At 48.8% G+C, this 21,563-nt stretch overlaps 1 protein-coding gene across 4 annotated transcripts in view; it reads right to left on the bottom strand.

The window, feature by feature from the left end:
* The window catches only part of CD82 (CD82 molecule), a 38,081-nt gene extending 17,348 nt beyond the window's left edge, over positions 1-20,733 (bottom strand). The window contains exons 1-2 of one of the 4 annotated variants that reach the window (XM_057364316.1): positions 20,575-20,733; positions 1,396-1,477 (exon numbers count right to left, since the gene is read on the bottom strand). In XM_057364316.1, coding sequence (XP_057220299.1) covers positions 1,396-1,458 — 63 coding nt within the window. In that variant the 5' untranslated portion in view covers positions 1,459-1,477; positions 20,575-20,733. Of the gene's footprint in view, positions 1-1,395; positions 1,478-8,604; positions 8,730-20,046; positions 20,136-20,319; positions 20,452-20,574 lie in introns of those variants that run through there. The other 3 variants (XM_057364299.1, XM_057364291.1, XM_057364308.1) reach the window with 3 other exon arrangements.
* Positions 20,734-21,563: the final 830 nt, after the last annotated feature.

Below are 21,563 nucleotides of genomic sequence, written 5' to 3'. Positions count from 1 at the left end.
CCTACACAGAGAATAGCTAATGAACTCAGACGCAGGTTTGGGCATAAAGGAGAACCAGACTGTGCCCAGATACTGGGTTTCAGCAACACCCAAAGTGCCTTAACAAAGACAGCTCTGCTTTTCAGRGTAGACTGGTGTTTATGTGCTGTTTAAATTTTATCACTTCAAGAGAGGAGATAGCCTGGGTACTKATGTGTGCAGAGTACTCATAAGAAGACAGGCCTGGCTTCAGATGATTTTTCCTATCTTTAAAGTGGATTRAATCATACTCTGAAAGACCAAGCAGCACTTGAAAAACCTCTACTCTCTCCTCCCTCCCAAGAACCTTCCCCATGGATGCTCTGAGCATCCCTGACTTCAGGCCATTAGACCACAGCTAACAGCTAGATCACTACTTTTAGGATGGAAGCAAAACACAGAGAGCAAAGAGCGAGCACAGTAAGCCAAGGGAAACCAGATCCAGATGTGCCTCAAGTTCATCCCACGTACTACCAGCACCGTGCAGCTCTGCAGGAAGCAGGGACAGAGACCAGAAAGCAACGCTCACCTTATCACGATTCACTTCCCTCCCTTCCTCTCCCAGCCTGACCCTTCCTTTTCCTCACACAATGCACAAAGGATAACCATATCAGGCTATTTTATTGCTGACATGTGGAAAGCTGAGACCTTRCACTTCCCCACTGCACCATTCCACTGCAAGTAGGCATCACCAACAGTGCCATCACCAGCCACAGGACACACAATACCATGTGTGTGGCCCTCCCAGACCCAACCTCTACCAAAAGGAGTTCATCTTTTGCTAAGCCTCACACTTGGAATTAACTGCACCCAGTGGGCTGTTTTATTTCCCCAGATGAGCCTGTCCCAATCTTCCCTATCTCCCAACTCCATTTCCAACAGGAGACTTGCACTAATTCATCTTGTTACAAATCAAAACCAGCCGCTGGGACTCAAACAAAATTAGAGTTGTTYTTTGAAGCCTGCCTGGCCTATTTAGGAGGGCACTGCCATTGCTTGGCAGGTTCTGTAGCTTTGCTGCTCAGGGACAGTTCAGCTGCTGCTCCAGATGTGTCAGAGAAAGTAGTTGCAACTACTGTCCTTCCAGAAAGAACCCATAACTCCTGTTTTCCCTTCCCACTGCAGGAAGGGAACTGTGTGCACTGAGGGCAACAGGTGGGTACCAGGAGTGGAGCTGCTTGGCATGCCTGAGACACACACAGCAGCTCTGACATCCCTCAACTTCAGGGGTTCCCTCCCTCCACTCAAAACTGTGGCCATTTTATTACTGAACACACTGGGCCAACATCTAGGAAAAAAAAAAAAAACAACAAACATCTTCCAGATAATTTTGGTCCAGGCCTTCCTTCCTACTCCACAGATGCTCACAGTACTTACAAGGAACAGGAGATTGAAAAGGAAGAGGAAATACTTGGTGACTTTTAGGCAGCCAGACCCCATCTTCTTTCACGTACAGGACCTAAGGGGAAAGCAGACAGASAAAGAGTTATGTTACAGACAGGTCCTCTGGGCAGCTTCAGAGCAACACCCTTACCCTGTGCCGAGCTCTGGGTCACCTGCTGGGTCTCAGAGCACATGCACAGACAGCACAGAATACCAGAGCTGCCTTCTCAGCACAGCAAAACCCCCATCACACTACAATCACTGCTGTCAAGATCTCCTGGAGAGTGAGACAGAGCCATCAGCAGTTACAGAATAGATTTAATCACAAATACACTACCAATTCCATCACTATTTATATGGACTTTGCAAGAACTCTAACTACTACTCTTGGTGGTGAAAAGTGATGCAAGCTACTTCAGTTCCCTGACAGCAGTAAAAGAGATGCATGGATCTCCTGGAGCAACACAGATTATTGAGGGCAAGAATCATTATTAAGGTACTGGAGCATCTCTCTTATATGGACAGGCTGAGAGAGCTGGGCCTGTTCAGCCTTGAGAAGAGACGAGTCAGAGGGGAGCTCATCARTGKCTGTCAGTATCTGAASGAGGGTGTCAGAGGATGCACCAGGYTCTGCTCGGTGATGCTGAGCAATAGAACAAGAGGCAATGGGCAGAAAGGGATGCACAGAAAGTTCCATCTGAATATGAGGAAGAACTTCCTTGTTGTGCATGTGACCAGGCACCAGAACAGATTTCCCAGAGATGTGGAGTCTCCCTCACAGGAGATATTCAAGAACCATCTGGATTGCAATCCTGTGCCATGTGCTCTRGGATRACCCTGCTTGAGCATGGAGTTTGGACCAGATGACCCACTGTGGTCCCTTCCAACCTGACCCATTCTGTGGYTCTGTCAGCTTCCCTGCTTCTCCTTCCTCCCCCAGACTCAGTTATATTTCYTACATAAGCAACAGAGAACTTTCAAGTTCCTTAAAATCTGCTTTACCAAGCTCCTTGCCCCAAACTGACCAAGCCACTTTAAGAATCGCCAGCCAGGGGAAGAGCAGTACCAGGCAGGGGTCAGCAGAACAGCCTGGGAACAAACAGCCCCAAGGGAGAGCAAGGTCAGCAGGGTTCCCCGCTGTCAGCCTGGGTGTGCGAAGGATCACTGGAGCCCAGCACGTTCTTTTGTTTCAATCAACGGCTTTTGCTTAATCCTATTAAATATTTAGGTTAACTCTGGAGCTAAACTGGTATGTGGGCCTCGTTATAACTGGCTAGCCTTCCCAACAAGCACTGGTCACCCTCAAGCTACCAGGAGAGAGTACAAGTCTGGAGCTGCTCTAACTTCAGGGAATAATGCCATGGCTAGAGACTGTGCAAAGCCATCCCCACACAGCACCGAGCAAGGTGTTACTGAGATGGGAAAGCAGCACAGATATAAAATATCAGCCTCCTGTGCTACAGACTGATCTCAAAAAAAAATCTCATCTGTATGTCAGTCACTGCACCTAAGGAGCTCTTACTGCACAGCCAGGTGGCAACATCTCAGTTTTTTTTCAGTTAACTCCTCAGGTCAGAGGCCATAAAGCCAGAGGCACCCAACAGTATGTCCTTCAAATGAGCCTATTACAGGAAAAGTCCTGTAATAGTTGCTGGTCCATATGTAGACCAAATATCAAACACACAGCATTCCCATTTTCAGTGCCCCTGGGTGAAGCCATCAGTTATGAGCTGGTTCTGTTCCAGCACAGATACACTGTGCAACAGCKGCATCACTACCAGCCTGGAAAAGTGAATGAAGGCTCTCTGTTAGCAGAACCCCTCCTTTCCTCTGTGGGAGAAATGTTCTCTCAGGCCATTAATCCTRGAAGGTACCAGCACCTAAGACTGCACTTGGAGAGGATAACTAAAACATAAATTTTCCCATCCAGCTGGCTTGCTTCCTGGTTCCACCATGAGCACATCTCCTAATAGCATCACAAACTGGAGCCTGGCAGTCTAACCAGAACAAGAAGGCAGCCAGGTCCCTAAGTGATGCTGAATTTATCTTGGGGAAGGTTAAAAATGCTTTTCTACTCTTTAACCTAACCAAGAACTAAGCTAGGTAACAACCTCCTGCAGAATGCACTGGACTTCTTAAGACATCTGATCCCAGGAGCAATCCTCCCGATTTTCAAACTGGAGGGGCAAGTCCCAGTACTCACTAACTTGCTTCTTAGCAGTAAAAGCTGTATGCTGCCTATTTCCAACTCTGCCCACACTGTTTTGATAWGCCAGGAAAACAGATTTGCAGAGCTGTTAAGAGTCCTTAAAAAAGTTATTTCAGCTAAYTAAGTAGTAAAGCAAGTTTACTGTGGAAGAAGATATGCCTGAGGTAAAAGGGTAAAATMCTGCTTTCAGCACTCTCCTACTCCTAGCTATTTGTTAAAGATATACCATCTTCAATATTTATTGAAAATAAATAAACCAACAACCCCAAAATAAACAACAAACCCCAACTGTGCATTACACCATTATGCACCRTTATCTTCTTGCCACAGGGCAATGTATCTCTTTCATAGCTCCTAGCCATAAAGTAATTCAAAGTACAGTTTCCAAGTCAGAGGAGAAAAAGTCCTAGGGTTTTGCTTTGAGCTTTTACAATACTTTAGAGCTCCACCGAAATACCACAGATTTTCCAACTTTCTGTTCTTTGGAAATTAACTTACTTTTGTTTAGTACAYCAATGAAACTCCTCAAAACTCTATCTTCTGAAACTGCCCAGACAGTCACAAGACTAGCAACACTGTCATACAGTAGAAGCAGCAGATCAACAAAATTTGTGATAAGTCAGGTTTGGAAGCAGATGAGTTTGGAGTTATCACCACCAGGCATAACCACAGGCCACTCGGCAGCAAAACAAAAGCTGGCTTACACACCATTGCTGGTGCTGCAGTCAGAGATGCCCTTTTGCCTTTTGAAGCTGGTCAAGTTTTCAGCCTTAATGTCATGCAGCAATGCATGAAGGGATTTAATACATGAAGTTCGCAGCTTTCGAATTCCACTGATTGTCCACAATTATTTGGATTTTTCTTTCCCTCTCCACTCCTACTGCTTTGACCATTTGAATTTTCATCCCCAAGCAGTGATGCCCAYTCTTTTCAACAATCCTGCATGTACACATCCAAATTTTCCCTGTCATTCTCCAGATTGATGCTACTGCTGTGCAGATGATTTCATAAGAGACCATCTGCTTGCAGAATGATATTTTCCCAAGCTTCTCATTCCCCATCTTGTACAGATATGCAGGATTATTTTTGCTTTATTATTTTTTTATTTTTATTTTGCTTTATTATTAGTTTGTTGGTTTGAGGTGCTTCTGCCATAAAAACTTGGTTGCCAACACAGCCTGGTCAGCTGCTGTGTAGTTGATCTGGTGCCTTTCTCAGCCCAGGTTCAGTCCCAAGAAGAGAGAACTACTTCCAGCAAGGCATAAATTGATCCAGAATTCATGGGGCTCCCAAAGGAAGGAATGGAACAGATCTGAACAGGCTAGAATGGCATCAGGRGATGGCTTCCTGCCCCCTCCATGACTTCCAGCTCTCAGGTCTGTTGTTCTCCCAGCAACAGCAACGACAGCAAGACCTGTATGTGGAGCAGGAACACAAAATCCAGGACATGTGTGCCTGAGGAGATGCAGGCAGTGGCCTGCCTTGTTAGTGACTGCAGGAGTTCCATCACAGCTCAGAGATTAACTTACCCCTGTCACAGGAGCCTGTGAAACTCCCAGCCTCCCTCCTGCACAAGGTGACCCCAGAGAAGGACAGGTGACATGGGCAGAGTTGAACACCTCTGCCTCCTGACCCCACCGTTGGCCACAGAGGCAGGAGGGGGAAAAWTAATGCACAGACATTATAACCACATCAGTCAAGGGGCAGAGAGGCTAAGTTAATTTTTAATTGCAATTCTGCTCTCTCCTGTCCTGCCTGCACCCAGCAAGCACGGCGTGCTCGGTGCTCAGTGAAGTTTATGATATTTGGCCCAGGCTAGTGCTGTGCATGCCTGTGCCACGCAGCTCTGCTGGGAAGGGCTCAGCCCTCCTCTGCAGCACCACCCTTGYGCTCACTCCACAGGTTTCTCCCTGATGAGCTCTGGCAGCTGAAGCACCTCAGCTGCCAAGTTACTGCACAGCACAAATAAGGGGCTCATTTAGGAGCACAGTGAAAGAAAAGGAAGAACAASCACAAAACAAACCAGAGCACAACAGCTGTGGAAATCACCGTCTCAGTAGATTTACAAACAAGTGCAAAGTTCATGCAAGCCCTTAAGCACAGCACACATGTTCCCAAGAGCACTGAGCTCTGACACTCGGTCCCAATACTCCAACTCAGATAAAAGTGGGTTCACACTGGACTGCATCTACAGCCTGAAGATGCTGTCCCCTTCTTCCCAAATCATCAGCTAAAGGAAAGGAAACGACTTACAAAGAAGCTGCAGGTTGTCTCTGTGTACTTTGATCTTTTGCTCCCCACCATCACCCCTCAGGCTCTAACACCAGGGGACCTAAAACAAAGGCAGACCCTGTAGGATGTGCTGCTACCAGCTTCTACCAGGCTAGGATGAGCTCAAACCAGCACCAGATTTGGCTTTCATGAGTTATTTCCCTTGCCCCCACAAACACCTCGAATGCCCTGCAAGGCTGGCATGCTGGCTCAGTTCTGCTATCCCTCCTGCCTGCGCAAGGAGAAACTTCCAGCTTGACAGATGCAGAGATGCAGCTGCCAGCACTATGAACTAAGGTTCTGCACCATACCCTAAGGCTCCTGATCCTTCTTCACACCTGGCACCTGATGTGGCAGGAGGGATCTTTGGTTGAAAGTCCAGCTGGTCCACTGAAGCAACCTCCAAAGCAGCCTCAGCTGATCTCAAGCACTGAGGTGCTTCTTGACACAAGAAGGCATCTTCCCCACTTACCTAAGTCTTACACATTGCAACAGGTCATTTCCCTCAAGGTTTTACAAGGCTGGACACTTAAAATAACTAAAGCTCTCCCTGATCTGGTCTCACAAYAATCTGGTCTTGTCTTTTCTTCTTCACACCACAACACTGACCAAGGTTAACTGGGCTCATTTGCAGACAGAYTGACCAAGAAATCCTGGAGATGTTGGAGCTCCACTGCTGTACCCAGTTGTGCAACTGGCTCCCTCTGCCCAAAGCAACTGGCAGGTGCTCCTAGGAAGGGATCAGCGTGCTGCCAGTTCCATAAAGATGTTTATCTGCACAGTCATTTCCATGAGGTCRAGGCCATTTTGAAGGCCAGTGCAGTTACTTTTTGCAGCATTATCCCAGCCCAGAAACCAGAACTAGATTAGATGTACATCTGGATAGAGAAGCCAGCACACWAAAAAAGTTGCTCACTAAATGGTCACTTTCCACCTCCAAGCCAGATGCCCCCACACAGCAGAGACTGAGCAGAAAGCCACAGGGCAGAGGAGGAAACAGGTTGTTCTCTGCAGGATTGTGAGCCCTTGCACCCCAAAGCACGGCTGCTTCTCCATCCATGCACGTGTTGAACAGGCATTTGGCAATGAGAAAGTCTCCTGATCACGACTGATGAGACAGGACAGCTTCACACAGCAGTACCAGTTAATGAACAATGACAGAGTTCTAAGTCTCCTGTTAACCAGGTACATCACTGCCCTCAGGGCAGGGACTGCAAGTTACAGCCCCATTAACATACAAAGAATATCCTAAGGAGTTCATCTTGTTGACGTTAATATACAAAGGCCTTGAACTTTCAGTACACCTGGGAGGTACATCATGTCTCTAGCAAGCAAATAACCACAGAGCTGATGAATGACCCAAGTCTGAATTCACTGAACTTTCCTTTAAGCTTCACTGAGATAATACCAGCTGTGTAATGACCTTGAAAACATAAACAAGATTATGTTTGTCGTGGAGATTTTCCAAACAGCACCTCTTCAAAAGTTGCAATGCAAGGATTGAGGGAGAAGCTGGATCYTAAAAATCAAGATATATATATTACATATTTTAGATATATATATATATTTATATGTGTCTCAGTGATACAGCTACAGTCTCTGTGTGAAGGAAAGTGTCAGCACAAGGTCAAAAACTATTTCTGCGTAATACAAATTGTTTATAGAACAAAACAATTATCTTATTCCCTCTAGTACTAGAGACAGTTTCGTCCTAAGCAGAGCTCAAGCTCGAGGAGATGGTCTGAGGGTTAACCAGAGAGACCAGCACAACATCAGGTTGCAAACTGCAGCATCACACTTAATTGTCAGCAAACTCAGAACTACCAGCACAGACATGTACAGTGATACCCTAACAGTATCTGCAAGACATCTGCACGACAGAGACTGCAATGTGCATGCAGTCCCTCCACATTTGCTGTTCCTGGGGCAAAGGGAGCAGACTAGGCAACAGTTGGCTGCAAGTACTGCAGAAATACCACCAGAAAGTACAGATTTCTCAGGAGTAGTTTCTGCAGAAACTCATCAGCTTACACTGCAAAGGTAGATTTGYTCCTGGTGCACCTGGTAAGGCATYAGTGCTGTAATGTACTGTTGTGTGAATTACCTGACTAGCAACTCTGTCCTCCAGCAAGACCCAGGATTAGAAAGCACCCGTAGGACTGCCTGCAATGGCCCAGGTTTTTCGGTATGTTTTATCACAGCAAGCACATGATGTGTATCTTGTAAAAAGGAAATGCGTATTTTAGAAACCTGCTTCTGAAGCTCGACGGGAAGCGATCAGATATTTATAAACCACTATCATTTGGTTAAAAAGAAACCAAGCTCACAGCTTGGCAGAGGTTTATATCTGTTTTCATCTCTGTATTTACAAGCTGTGCAATAGGTTTTGAGAACATCTGGACTTCACACTTCGGTTTGGAAGCCAATATTTAAGTAGGTCTTCAGTCCCTACAACTGAGAAAGTTCTTTGAAATGGAGAAAGTTCTTTGCTATTTTCAGCCTACACACTCATGCTTGCACAGCATGACGGTATTTGCAGGACAGCATTTCTCCGATTTAAGCAAAACTTTCCATGCATCAGGACCAGAGATACAACTCAGCCAAAAAAACGGGAGGAAAAAACCAACCCCAAACCCCACAAACTGTCCCAGAAGTCATTTGGTTCTCCTCTCCCTCTTAAAAAAAAAAAGGAAAAAAAAAAGGAAAGAAATGAATCAACTTACCAAAAATAGCAGACAGAAGAAACAGCCAAGAGTACAGTTTGGTGGACTTTTCCTTTTGTAATTACCACGTATTAGAATGCTAGCTGTGCAACAAGCTCTGCAGGTCAGCTCCAGAAAGAGGTCTCCACACTGACTAAAGCCAGCACACAATGMAGTAAAAATGCAGAGTTTTCACAAAACTGGTTGGGCAACTCTGTCACTTGACTACATTGGCTCTTTAATCGCTTCAACAGCGAGCCCAGCTCAGCTTTGTTTTCTGCACTTGGAGCTGCCAGGCTGCGAACTTAACCTCTGAAATCGATGTGCCCACCAGCTCCCTCATCTGTCAGGGGCACCAGCATGTCAAAAGCAGTCCCCCAGTCTGGTCTACCCCACACCTCCCCAAAAAGAGCAAAACCTGTGAGCAGGACCTGCAATTGGAACTGCAGCAGGGTGACCAGCACTCTGCTAGGGCCTAGGTAAGCTCCTCCCCATCATGGTTCTGCAGCACAGGGRACGCTTCAAAGTGCTTCCCAGTGCCAGTTATCAGCCTGCAAATCCCCGGTGCAAGTACACGCACAGCACAGGTTCCTCTGCCTCCCTTCTCTTGCAAGCAATGCCTTGGAGGGCAACAAATCTCCTCCAAGGACTTGCACAATACTCTACCCAGTGACACTTGGCTTAGGAATACCTCCCTCAAACCCAGCAGCTTTCCCCCTGTGCCAGAGCACCAAAAGCTACCACAAACCAGGCAGGAAGGAAGCGTTTCTTTCTGTTTTATGAGACAGCACCAAAGATTGTCAGGCTTAGGTAGGAGCCAGGTAATATAACTGATTTTTATCTTTTCTGCCTCCTTCTCCCATAAAATGCAAGAGGTCAAGGTCAAGGACTTTTTACTGTCAAGTTCCCTTTCAAAACAAACTGGTTTTCAGTAACTTCCATTTTCTCAGATCCGAGGGCAATTAACTAGGGAGTGTTTAGATTCAGTACACCCATGACAAACATCTTTGTGAGAGATACAGCATCTGCCTGACCTGGGAAATGAGGTTTCCKACTCTTTTAGTTCTTTCCAGGAATTAGCAGAGAGAGTAGTTATACTTCAAGGGCAGGAAGTTTTCCTCAGCTTGGCAACTTGCACAGCCTCCACAGAAGGTGGATGGGGCTGAGCAGAGCCTGGGCACGGGCACCCAGCGAGGGAAGGAAGCTGAGCCTACCCAGCATCACTCTCAGTAATTGCAGGCTCTCCAGGAGTTCATTTCACAGCTGATGCCAGACACTTCCAGAAGTCAAAACACCAGGGATTGCTTATTCCAAAGAGCACAGGGCAATAAGCACTCCCTTGTCCTTCTCAAATTAACTCTCTAGAAGAGCATGGACACCCTGCCAAGTGAGCTGACTCACCAGAGCAATGAAGTGCCCTGCAGCTGACAGAACAGCCCACTGGAGAYTGGAAGTGTCTTCTGGATTCTCCAGAATCCAGAAGTGTCACCAGGATTCTCCCCAAGACCTCTTCCCCTACAGTACATCCCCATGATCTCAAGTGGCAGAAAGGAAAAAAAAAAAAACCCCACCAAACAAAACAAACCAAAAACCCCAAACCCACCACAAAGCAAACAGAGGAGGCCTCTGGCTTGTTATTCCAAATGCCTGTGAAGCTGTAGAATTAAGTAATCTTCCTTGAACAAAGAAGAGACGGGCTATTAGCCTACTTTAATCATATCACATGCTTTGTATCAGATCCTTTGCTGATAGCAAGGCACTGATCTCAAGAAGTGGAGGCTTTAACCCTTTAGCCCACAGATCAAACAGGGTTGAAAGCTTACTGCAAACCCATCATGACTGGAAAGTGAAAAGAAGTCCTACCAGCACAGGAAAATTCCTCAGGCCACAAGGAGATGCATCTTTTGGCTTTTTAACAAAAACAGTCCCTTTACTATTTGCAATCTCAGAAAACAGCTTTTGCCAAACAGACCATTTGTTAATTTGCAGCTCCCTGACCCACTCCCGTGCCCCTGCTAGTAGGCTGGCACTGCTACATGTGATTCTAGAGCAGGAGAGCACAGGCCAGCAGCTGTGACAATCTCCCCTCTACAGCAAGGTTCTGCCCTGCCATCACCATGGGTCTCCACTCTGAAGGCTGCCAGCACGGGAGTCAGAAACACAGGATTCCTAGTGACTCTCACACAAGGTATCTCAAGATCTCTCCCAGCTTTGCACACCGGGAGGCAACAACTCAGCAAAACCATTCATTACAAGCAGATGGGGCCAGTTTGGGGTCTCCCAGCTCAGTGGTACAGAACCACACACACCATGGCAGCAGTGACACAGCCACCAAAGGTTACTGCCGGACCCAGCCTCTGCCCCAGAAGAAGCTGTACCTCCCACCACAGCACCCCAGGGTCACACGACACCTTGTGCCCTGCTGGAGCGTGGTCTGCCTGCTGCTGACGAGAGGAGCATGGACACAGACAGTCTGAGGATGAGCATTTCACAACATCCTGAGTTTCCTGCCACAGATGCCACTTGACACCACCACTGGGTACAGATGAAAAGAGAAAGCCCGAACTATAAAAAGCTCCTGAGGAAGGGATTCTGTCTCGAGCAGCCCCCGTTTCCAAAATGATGACACAGAGAGGGCAGGAGGGCAAGAAAAGCCCAGGAGTAAAAGTACAGGATTTAAAACCACAGATACTTTGAGTCATCTCCTGCTATTAAAAAMTATTCACCTCAACCACATTTTCCCTCTCTAACATCGCGGTGAATAACAYGAATAGTTTCCCATTTGTAGCTGGCAGCACCTTTCCACAGCAGCCAAAAGCCTTGGTAGGGCAGCCCTGATCACTCTGAGGATGCAGTTTAGAAGCTTTTTCAAACCTTGCTCTGGAACAGCCAGTCCCAACAGGGCTCTGAGATGTACAGCAGCATTGTCTAGCATTCTTTCCTTTCACCTTTACATAAARCTCTCCTCCTGCCAAGCTCTTCCTACAGGAGGAAGAAAGTGGAAAAGAAAGCTACATTGTACAGGAGCAAAGGCCAACACTGTGAGGAGCAAGAATAACACAGCAGAGCTGTTACAGAAGCTGCAGCGAAGCTGCTTTGCTCCCAGTCTACGCATTTTAGGAAGTGAAATGCCACAATAAGAAATCTCAGCAGCCAAGGCAGGAAAACAGAGGGGTCCTCTAGAAAACACTTAGCCAGCTGGAAGAGACACCCAAAAACTTTACTGAGGTGCTCTGCCTTGGTGATTGTTACATTTCCATGCAGGTAATGCCAGCAGAATTAATTAGTGCAATACAAGAACATTACTCAGTGACAGATCTGCCACCCGCAGTTTGGATCATTCCTCCAACTCCATCCCAAAAAAAGAAAATTATAATCAATCCTTCAAAGTAATACATCTGTAGGTTCTGGACAGAACTGTTTCAAGCCAAGAAGAACAGACATATGGGATAGGTTCCCTAGGAATTTGGCAGTTAAAATAGACAGCAAGACTTTGAAAAGCTGGGTCTGTTTCGGGAAGAAGAGGGGCCTCCTTGGAGTCTTCAGACCTATGCATAGTGGTCTGGAAAACGGGTTCAGCTGAACCTGAACCAAGAGAGGCTGGGCGGCCTTTTCTACTTTCCTGAAAAGGTCTCTTTTTCAATATTTAGAGCACAAATATTTCAGAAGACTATTTGATAGAGGAATGCAGAAGAAGAAGACAGAAAAGAATAGTTCAGGGGTACTTACTTTAAAATGAAAGAACCCAGAATAACTAATTTACAAATAATCTGATGAGCCTCAGTGCAGACATAAATGCTCCCATTTCAGAGGGGAAAAAAGCAGCCTGTTTCATCTTTAATCATGATTGAGGCTAAGATTACTTTTTAACAGAATTGCAGACACAACTTTTTCTGACTTGCCTCTGTTCCACCACATTGCTGTCTTTCCCCAACAGCCTACCTGGTTTTGCTCCACATCAGCTCCACAATTTTTAATCAAACCAAACTTACCAATCACCCAAAACGACACCAAAGGGTCTCATGCCTGCTACCTGTCAGGTGAAGGCTGTGACACATGGCTCCCTCTGCCCCCAGGATACACACCCAGATCTCTCTAGAGCAGCAGCTCYAAACCCAGCCCAGCAAAGCCCCATTGCCTGCTCCTCCTCTGATGGGGGGCTGCCAGCAGGAGAACTGCCGATCTCTAGGGCTCTCCGCTGAGATCCTGGGCACAACCATCAGACAGCACCACAGTGACACAGCTGCTGACCCCGCTCAGCCCACACACCCCTGCATAGGCTGCTCATCCTGGCAGCAAACACCCCGTGGCAAAGGCTCTCTCTCTTCTGGGCAGACAAGGAGCAGCTGTTYGGGTTCCCATAGCACAGCACCGGGTGCATGGCCATCTCCTTGTGTGCACACTGGTGKGTCTTGCTGGTAGCTGACAGCTGGGATAGGAAGGTTTCCTATCTGCCTGAAGCAGGAACCTAGAGTTTACTCCAGGATCAACTCCAAATCACTGCCACAACAGCCTCCAAAGTTGCACTGCAACATGATGGACTGGTRATGAATGCAGAAACACTCAGGCTCTGAGACCACCAGCAGGACTGAAGCATCAACTCAAAGAAGCCTTTGAGGTCTTGGACTCGGGAATTAAAGCAGCTTGCCCTTCCTCAAACTAGCCCTTCCTTGAAACAGCCTCTTCTGCCAAGGCAGCAGCCAGTTTGATGCAGTTTTTGACATTTAAAAATTCCCATAAAGTTTTGGCAACTGCATTTTTGTCACCTCAGTTTCATTCCAGGAAGSCGTGAGTCACAACACCTCCTCCAAGGAGCAAGGGTGAGAGGCAACTTTGACATTTCAGGTCCCCTCACATCAGGCAGCAGAAGCACCAGCAGCTGTGGGCGTCACTTCCAACCCCTCAGGAGCAGCCAGGACCACCCCATTTTATCTGTACTCGCACACGGTGTTCTTCCCTTTRGAGGGTCTCGTTTGCAAGAGCTGCTGGGCTCTGTGCACGGCAAGCAGCAAGTCCCATCGAGGGGCTGGGGCTCACTTGCAAGGCTGATCTATCCCACAGGTCTCCACTGCCCCACACCACAGCCTGCAGGAACTCCTGCATTCTCCCCCCACTCCTGTTCAGCCTCCCCAGAGAAGTGCAGCAGACCCCTGGGGAATCAGGGAAGGGCTGTGCCTTTACCTCGTTTCACACAGCTCACAGGGCTCCTGCACACAGCTGAGCTCTAGCACTGCTTCACACAGCAGCTGCCAAACAGAAGTCTTCTCTAATTAAAAGAGCTTCCTTCGGGAATAGGCAGATTTACTGCACAGCCCAGAGCGCTCCTTAGATATTCCATGTGCATATCTGCAAGYCTGCATTAGAAAGGGACCTGAATGCAAAGAAGAGTCCAGCAGCTTCTCAGACTGTTGGGAAAGTACGTTTAGGCAGCTGGAGTTTTGTCTGGTTGGGGTTCCCCTCCCCCTGAAAGGCTTCAGAGGTGAGCWTAATGAGAACTCCTGCCTGCCTTTTAAGGCCCAGCTTCTTCAAGCATGCAGCATGGATGCTGCAGAGTAATTGCCATATCTCTTTGGTCAGTGCAAAATTCAAGGCAAACAGCCTTGCTAACCTGCAGCTCAGCAGTCTGTCTCCTCAATCCAAGTCCTGCTCTGCTCCTGTTTAGCTCCAGGACAGAAGAAAGGGAGTGAGGGGACAAGAGACCAAGGAACCCCACACTGGGAAGCTGAGGACATTCCAGTGAAGCCACTCAAGAACTGAYACACCACCAGTAACTTCAGTGCATGAGGACACCGATGACAGACACATGATCAGTTCCACAGCAGGCAGGAGGATGCTTTGAGCCACACCACGAAAGAATCCCCAGAACCAATGCAGCCCTAGAGATGATGTCCTGTCACCACACCAACCAAAGCAGCATCCTTTTATGCCAAGGGTACTCTACAAATTAATTGATTAGAAGCAGAGAGGAGAGGAGCAGTCTGCATGGTGACTTTTGAAAGCAGGCATGTTGGTTCTAGGGACCAAAGTCCGAAAAAACCCTTGATATGGACACCACCGAACTGAACTTGTTTTATTTCCACACACATTCCAAGTAATGTTAAGTAAGCCATTTGCTGGACCAAGGAGAAATCAGAAAAAAAATACTGTAGGAAGAGAATAAGACACTCCCAACATAAATATTTTTTCCTCTTACTAGAACAYTTAGAAACTCAAATGCCACAAAAGGTAAGAAACTTCCCTGGAAAGGTCAGTCTAGAGCACCRAAGCTCTTTGTGCAGTAGTAAAGATAATCCAGTTAATTTAGACTTCACAACTGATTCCAAACAAAACTGCTAACCATCTATCACAGGAGAAATACCTGCTCCAGGCATTTAGGATTTGCATATTCTTATATTATGGGATGACWGCAGCTGCCCTTGAAGTCCTAGTCAAGTGCCAAGATGCCCTCTCCACACCTGCCTTGCACGCTGCTCCAGAAGCCCTGCACCAATACAGCTCAGGTCRTGGCCCCACAGCAGCACAATGCACAAAACCCCACAGGCAGCTCACTYGAGCCTGTGACAGTCCAGCACACCAGCCCAAGCTAAACCAGCATCCTGGAGCAGCTGCTTTTAAAACTAGACAGACAAGGTGCTGCATAAAGCCCCTCCTGTAGGGGCAGGAGCTGAGGGCATCAAATTCCTGTGTAGCCTCTTGACCCCAAACTGGCGAGGGCACAGAGTATCACAGAGGCAATGACCAGAGCAAGGAGCTGGAGAAGAATATGGTTGGATCCAGTGACTGTAACCCCTTTCCAGAACAACTCTGGGAAACAGCCTCCTTCATTCCCAAATAGGTAAAGCTACTTGAAACATGTTTCCTGCTGTGGGAAGATCAGCTCAGCTCAAGGTGCATGGCTGCAGCTCTGACAGATCATCTGCTCTTTGCTTGCATATGAGAGACTGAAGCAGACTTGTTTTGCCTACAAAGGGAACTCCCCATTATATAATTTCAAACCTTCAGGCTGCTGGATATACTACTGTATACAGTTTGTCCCAGATCAGCACTTCTCCAGCACACATGGCTATGGGATTATCATCATACTGGAAGAGATCAGCAATCTGTTTACAGATCAGCAACAATTTTGTAGTAAATGGTAAAGCACTTTCATGATGCTTCTGCCTCAAGGCTGTGCTGCAGAGGCAGCACAGAGAAACTAAAATCAGCAGGCCAGCAGCATCCTTAACAAATTCCACCGGTATTTCGTCTATGTGCAAGGCTCTTCCTCGGGTCTTTCTCAGCTCCTGTGCTCCCTAAAGACAGACAGGGCATTTACCACACCAGCAACTTCAGAAATTCAGTACATGCACTGACTGGACTTGGGTTTGACTAGCTTTGAAATGGCGGTGTCCCAGTAGGTGGTGTCCCAGTTCTGAACTCCATCAAGGAGACAAAGAACTAGAGCAGTCATCCAGACAGCCTGCGCACGCACCTCTTCCCACAGGACAAAGCCTGTCCTCAGCTCAGTCTCCTTTCCCTTCTCCCCTGTATTTACTCTGGATGAGCCACAAAACACCCAGCTTCCCTGGCTCTGTGGTGTTCAAAAGGACACACGGGTTCTGATTCGGCAGTCTCCAATCCCTGTTCCCATCCCAACAGGCCACTGTTTCATCCCCTTTTTCTGCTGTGATCCACCAGACAGTCCCTTTTCCAGAGCTGCCCAGAGTAACGCCTCATCTTTCTTCCAGAAAATTAGCTAGCTCTGAATCTGTCAGTGCACACAAGCAGTGATTTAAACAATCTCCACTACGCAGTTCCTTTGCTTCACTTATCACCCCATCTAGACTGAAGCCAGCCACTAACTGCTTCAGKGTTTCCAAGCCCTGATAGCCCACAGAGCTTTCAGCACACAGGCTCTGCCACAGCCAACCAGCCATCAAGGAACTGCTGGCACTGACTGTGCCTCCTGTATTATTCCTTTTACCATGCCAAGAGAGMCTGTAATTTTTAGCCTTTCCTCCATTTCATTCCCTCTAAGAATACAGAGGAGCCAAAAAGAGACAGAGGTGGTTAGGTAATGATTGCACCTCACTGCACAGTTGCTAAAGGAAAGGCAGCTCACTCAGCCATCCCTTCACGCATATGTCATTAACCATTAGCCTCCACACAGCTCCAATCCCACMTTCCTCCAACAGAAGCATTTATGCAAGGACACACCTCATTTCTTTGCCCATTAAAGCTGACTGCCACGTGGTGGGGGTTAGGCTACTGAGCCCAGCTGCTCCTTTGCCCGATCCAGATCTCTGCATGGCATGATCCACATTCAGAGACAAATGAAGGCAGGGAAAGAGAAGAAGGGGACACAGATGTCACGCTCCTATTTTAGAGAGGTGAAGTTAAGGCACTCTAGGGTGAGTGCCATAATTCCTGGCAGAAGTAAGTTCATTTTGGTGCACGTAAGCTTTTCCACAGAGGAAACTGAGGAGTAAATGCAAGAACTGAGGCTCTGATCATCCCTCATTACACAAGCCCACTGGAAAYTTTGCTACCTCCTCCAGCCTTCCGAACTATTCAACCAGAGCCTGAGCCCCGACAGACCCACCCTCTCTAGCACCTCCCACTCGGCAGCCGACAGGAACGAGACCAGGAAGAAATAGGGCTGCCATGGCACCGGCAGCATGAAAGTGCAGCAATAATTACTGCTGCAGATAGCACGGGGCACGATCCAACTCCCAGCATCACCCTGGTATTCCCGTAACAGACCCGATCCCATCAGTGCCCAAAGGTCTGTGTGGCAACACCTTTTGCCTGTGCTGAGTGTTTCCTGCTCTAATAATGCCAACAGGCACCAAGAACCCCAGCCAACAGCCAGGGACTGTGGTTACCAGAAGTCTGCAAAACTCCCACCTGCACCCTTCCAACTTGAACATCTACTGGAGGAACACTTGGGACTCCTGGATGGACCCTTCCAGTTGTCAGACCAGGACACAGAGTAACAAACAAGGGATAAAACCTTCCTTTGGTTACAGTCAGATCAGAAATTTCACATGAAACCCCCCCCTTGCACTTCACAGAGCTTGAAGCAGACTGGTTTGAGTAGCAGAGACAAGAAAATCTCCATGGAGCTGTGGGAAGGCCTCRCTAGAGCATTTCCTGCAGCAGCTTACAGTTGTAGGTCACACTACATGTGCCTGTCACCCGAGAACCAAAATAGAGACAATAACAGTAATGAAGAGAGTCCAGATGAGCCACATCATTAAAGCCGCTAAATCCTCTTAAGGGAGGAGCTTCCATGCAGCAGGACAGAGATTGCCCACAGGGAGGGCTTTCTCCAGGCACTCAGACCGCATCCTGCTCTATTTCTGTCGCAGGCAGGTGAGAAGCTGAACAAACACTGCGAGACTTCACCCAGCCCTGCAGCACCGGGATGAGAATGTCATCTCAGTGGTTCCCAGAGCCTTCGGCAACGATGGAGACACCCAGGCAAAGAGGGGTTCAGGCCCAAAGAGGCTACAYCAAGTGAAGCTATTTTGGCAGCAAGATCCTTCCATGAAAGCAATGTTAAGAGTGAGGAGAGGCTACTCACTTCTCTGAGCCACTCCAAATCAACACATCAGCTTGCACAGCAGGTGGCAAAGGTCCTTTTCACCTGTGGGAGCAGCCCAACATGAGCAAGCACCCATCGATTATTTAGACTTTTTTTTTTTTTTTTTAAAGAAGCACAACAGCAGCTGTTGTGGGAGCTCCTGCTCCAGCCAGAGGATCAAAAACAAGAATGAATGTTAAAAACCACCTCACTGTTGGAAGAGCGTTATGGAACACTGGCAGGTCTTCCACTGTCTGTGCAGTGACACTGCAGAATAGGTCAGTGACTGMACCACCCAATGCCCTGCCTCATTAACAGCTTTTTCCCACTTAATACTCAGGAAGTATTTAGTAAGAGCTGAGTAATTTGTCATTTTTACAGCTTGTCATATACAGCTTGACATCAGCATACAGCAGCACATTACCAAGACTGCTCCTCTCACTAGACATCTCCATCTAGATTTTCAGAGCAGCGTTTCTACACTTTGACCTTGTCATCCACCAAAAGGATTGAAGCTACAGGCTTCTGCTTGACAGTTCTCATGCAGTGAGCAAGCTTCACAGCAGCAGGCTCACATCTCAGGCTTTGAAGCAGATTCTTCTGTAGACCAAGATGTCTGAGAAAGTTAAAAAAAAAAAAAAAAGAAGAAAGAAAAAGCCGAAAACAAAAAAGTGGAGAGGAAGTATCACTGACAGTAGCATCTGTAGATTTCAAGTCAGAACTCTCCAGCTGTACACCATTGCTTTCACAGAAACACACGGGTGTTGTCAGAAGCTAGCTACACAGAGACCTCACAAGTGGTGGGATGGGTTACATCCCTGTGAACCTCTACTGTAACAGCAGACCAAACACCTCCAAAAGCAGCTTTTCTCCCCAGCCCTCCCTTGCACAGCTAGTAAAGTTTCAAGCTCTCATCTTATACAAAATATGCTAAGCTTGTCTAAGACACAGAAACACTTTATCCTAAACTAGCTTTACAGTTTACTGAAGCCAACATTTAGATTCCCAGATGGCTGAGTCGGGGTTTCAGTCTGTTTTTTGTTTCCCCCCCCTTTGTACAAACACCCCATTTGACATTAAAGCACACGCAGCAGAGCYTTAACGCTCTGGGGCAGAACCGGCACGCCTCGATCGTAACAAGCCGCTATCCCCTTATTCCCCTTATCAACAGATTTGTTACCAGCCAGGCTGCAAAGGCAATTCGCAGCCAACATCTATCCGCCCAGCTGTTGAACTGCAAGCAATACTCTGAACTCCTCGCAGGGATCTTAAAAGGGAAGGGGGGAAAAGCGGCACGGCAGGCTGAGCCAGCACCAGATTCCTGTAATCGTAATAGGGGAAGATCGCTAATCCACATCTCGGAAATCAATCCAGACAGAGCCGACTGAAGCCAGCTGTATGCCCAGGCTCATCAGCAGGCAGCAGAGGCACTCGGCTGAAAGCCCCGCACAGCAGCAACCCGCCGGGCCCGCAGCASCCGCTCCTCTCCGCTGCACCTGGCCGCGGTCTGTCTCAGGTCACACACAGCCACACCGGGAATCACGGCTCACCGCCGGCTCCAGTGTGGAGGGGCGCTCCCAGAGCGGCGAGCAGCGGGACCGGCGCCCCGAGAGGCTCCCCCGACCCGCACGCAGCCCCCGCCGGGAGGGGACGGGAGGGGAGGGGAAGGGCGCGGCCGCTCCCCGGGGCTGCCTGCTCGGCTGCCAATGCCGAACCGCGGCGAACCACCAGAAAAACCCCGCAGAAAACCCAGAAAAMCCCCGGGCAGTCCCCGCCGGGCACGGCCCCCGTCCCGCCACGCCGAGAGCCCCGGGTCGAGGGGAGCGGGGTGTCCGGCGGAGGGAGTCCCACTGCTCCCCGGCCCCTGCGGGCGGCTCGGCTCGGCTCGGCTCACCTACCTGCTACGGGCGGGCTGGGCACGGCTGAGCTCGGCGGAGCGCTCCCACCCCGCCGATGTGGCCCCCGGGGCGGAGCCGGCGGCTGCGCTGAGCCGGCCCCAGGGCGGGCCACCGCCACCGCCCCCGGCCCTGCCCGGCCCGGCCCCCGGCGGGCACAGCGCGGAGCCGGGGCCTCGCCCCCAACCTGGGTTCGTGCGGCAGCGCCCGGCACGGCCCGCTCCGAGCCCCTGCTGCTCTCTCCCCAGACCGAGTCACACATTTCCCGTTCCCCACCTGTGAGGCCGCGGCCGCTGCCTCCTGCTCTCCACCTGTGAGCAGACCGCCCCGCTCCGCTCCGCTCGGGCAGGTGGCCAGGGGTGCGCTGGGCCCTTTGCCCTGCTCGCTGCACTCGCCGTGAGCCCGKGTGCTCCCTTGAGCCCTCTGTCTGGCCCGTCAGTCGGTGCAACAAGCGCACACAAACCCTTTACCCGCTCGCAGCTTGCGAGACGCACGCTGCCCTGCCCAGTGAAAGCAAGCCTGATGACCCACCGAAAGATTTTTCCAATGCGCAGTTTCCCTGCCCCAGTGAATCCTGTAAACAGCACATTGTTCCCCCTCCAAACCCCGTTAAGCTCTTGTTTGCCCCAGTGGGTCCAGCACTGTGAGGATGGTGAGATTGTTCGCATGCTGTGGCCGCTGTTTGCCCTGCTGACCGGTCGCACCGCATTGTTTCCATGGGTTTCTCTGTTTTGTGCAGGGTATCCGCGCTGCGCAGCAGGCAGCAAGCTCAAACCACCAGCTCTTTGTTCTTGGCACGTGGCGTAATTAGCCCAATGGGATCCTGCCTCTTCTCTGCTGGCAGAATGCAAATAAAAATAAAAGYGATAAGGCAATTTAACAGTAACAACAAAGGGATCCTCTGTAAAGCCTCATTTCAAAGACACAYAGAAACCAAACCCATCAAGCCAATCCTAAAATGAAGGAAGGTCAGGAGGTGCTTCACCCTTCTGAGGAGCAACATTCCTCATTTCATGTATTCTGCTGGGAGGAGGAGGACCAACAAGCTCACGCAGCTCAAGATCCCAGTCCTCATTCCTCAAGGCCGCAAAAACCAGTTTGGCTTTTGTACAGAGTGTGCAATGGCCACCTTAYTCTCTACTTGAAAAATGCCTCCTGGTCACCTTTCTAGGTCTGAAGGTTCCTTACTATGCCACCAGGCTTCAAGGAAGAGATTTTAAAAGATCCTTTTCTAGGCTGTACTTTATTCATTGCATTTACTTGGCTTTAATTCTTGCATTTAGAGTCCCATCTAGTCCAAACCYTTTCAGCAGCTCCCACTCATTTCCTCTGGTACCCGGATTAAATACATCCTTCTTCCCTTTTTCAGCGGTGGCACTTAGGAGCTTCCCACTGGCCTGTACATTATCCTGCCGATGTCTTTTTTATCAGGATGAGCACGTGGATGTGAAATGGACAGAGACAGGCCACACAGCAAGTCCTCCCTCACGTTGGACAGAGTGAGGCAGGAGGGGCCATGG

The sequence above is a fragment of the Malurus melanocephalus genome, unplaced genomic scaffold, assembly GCF_030028575.1.
Source record: "Malurus melanocephalus ecotype Western Australia unplaced genomic scaffold, MMel_1.1 scaffold_2, whole genome shotgun sequence".
Lineage (NCBI taxonomy): Eukaryota > Metazoa > Chordata > Aves > Passeriformes > Maluridae > Malurus > Malurus melanocephalus.
The sequence above is the reverse complement of the archived record's forward strand: the minus strand, read 5'-3'. Positions and strand labels throughout refer to the sequence as shown.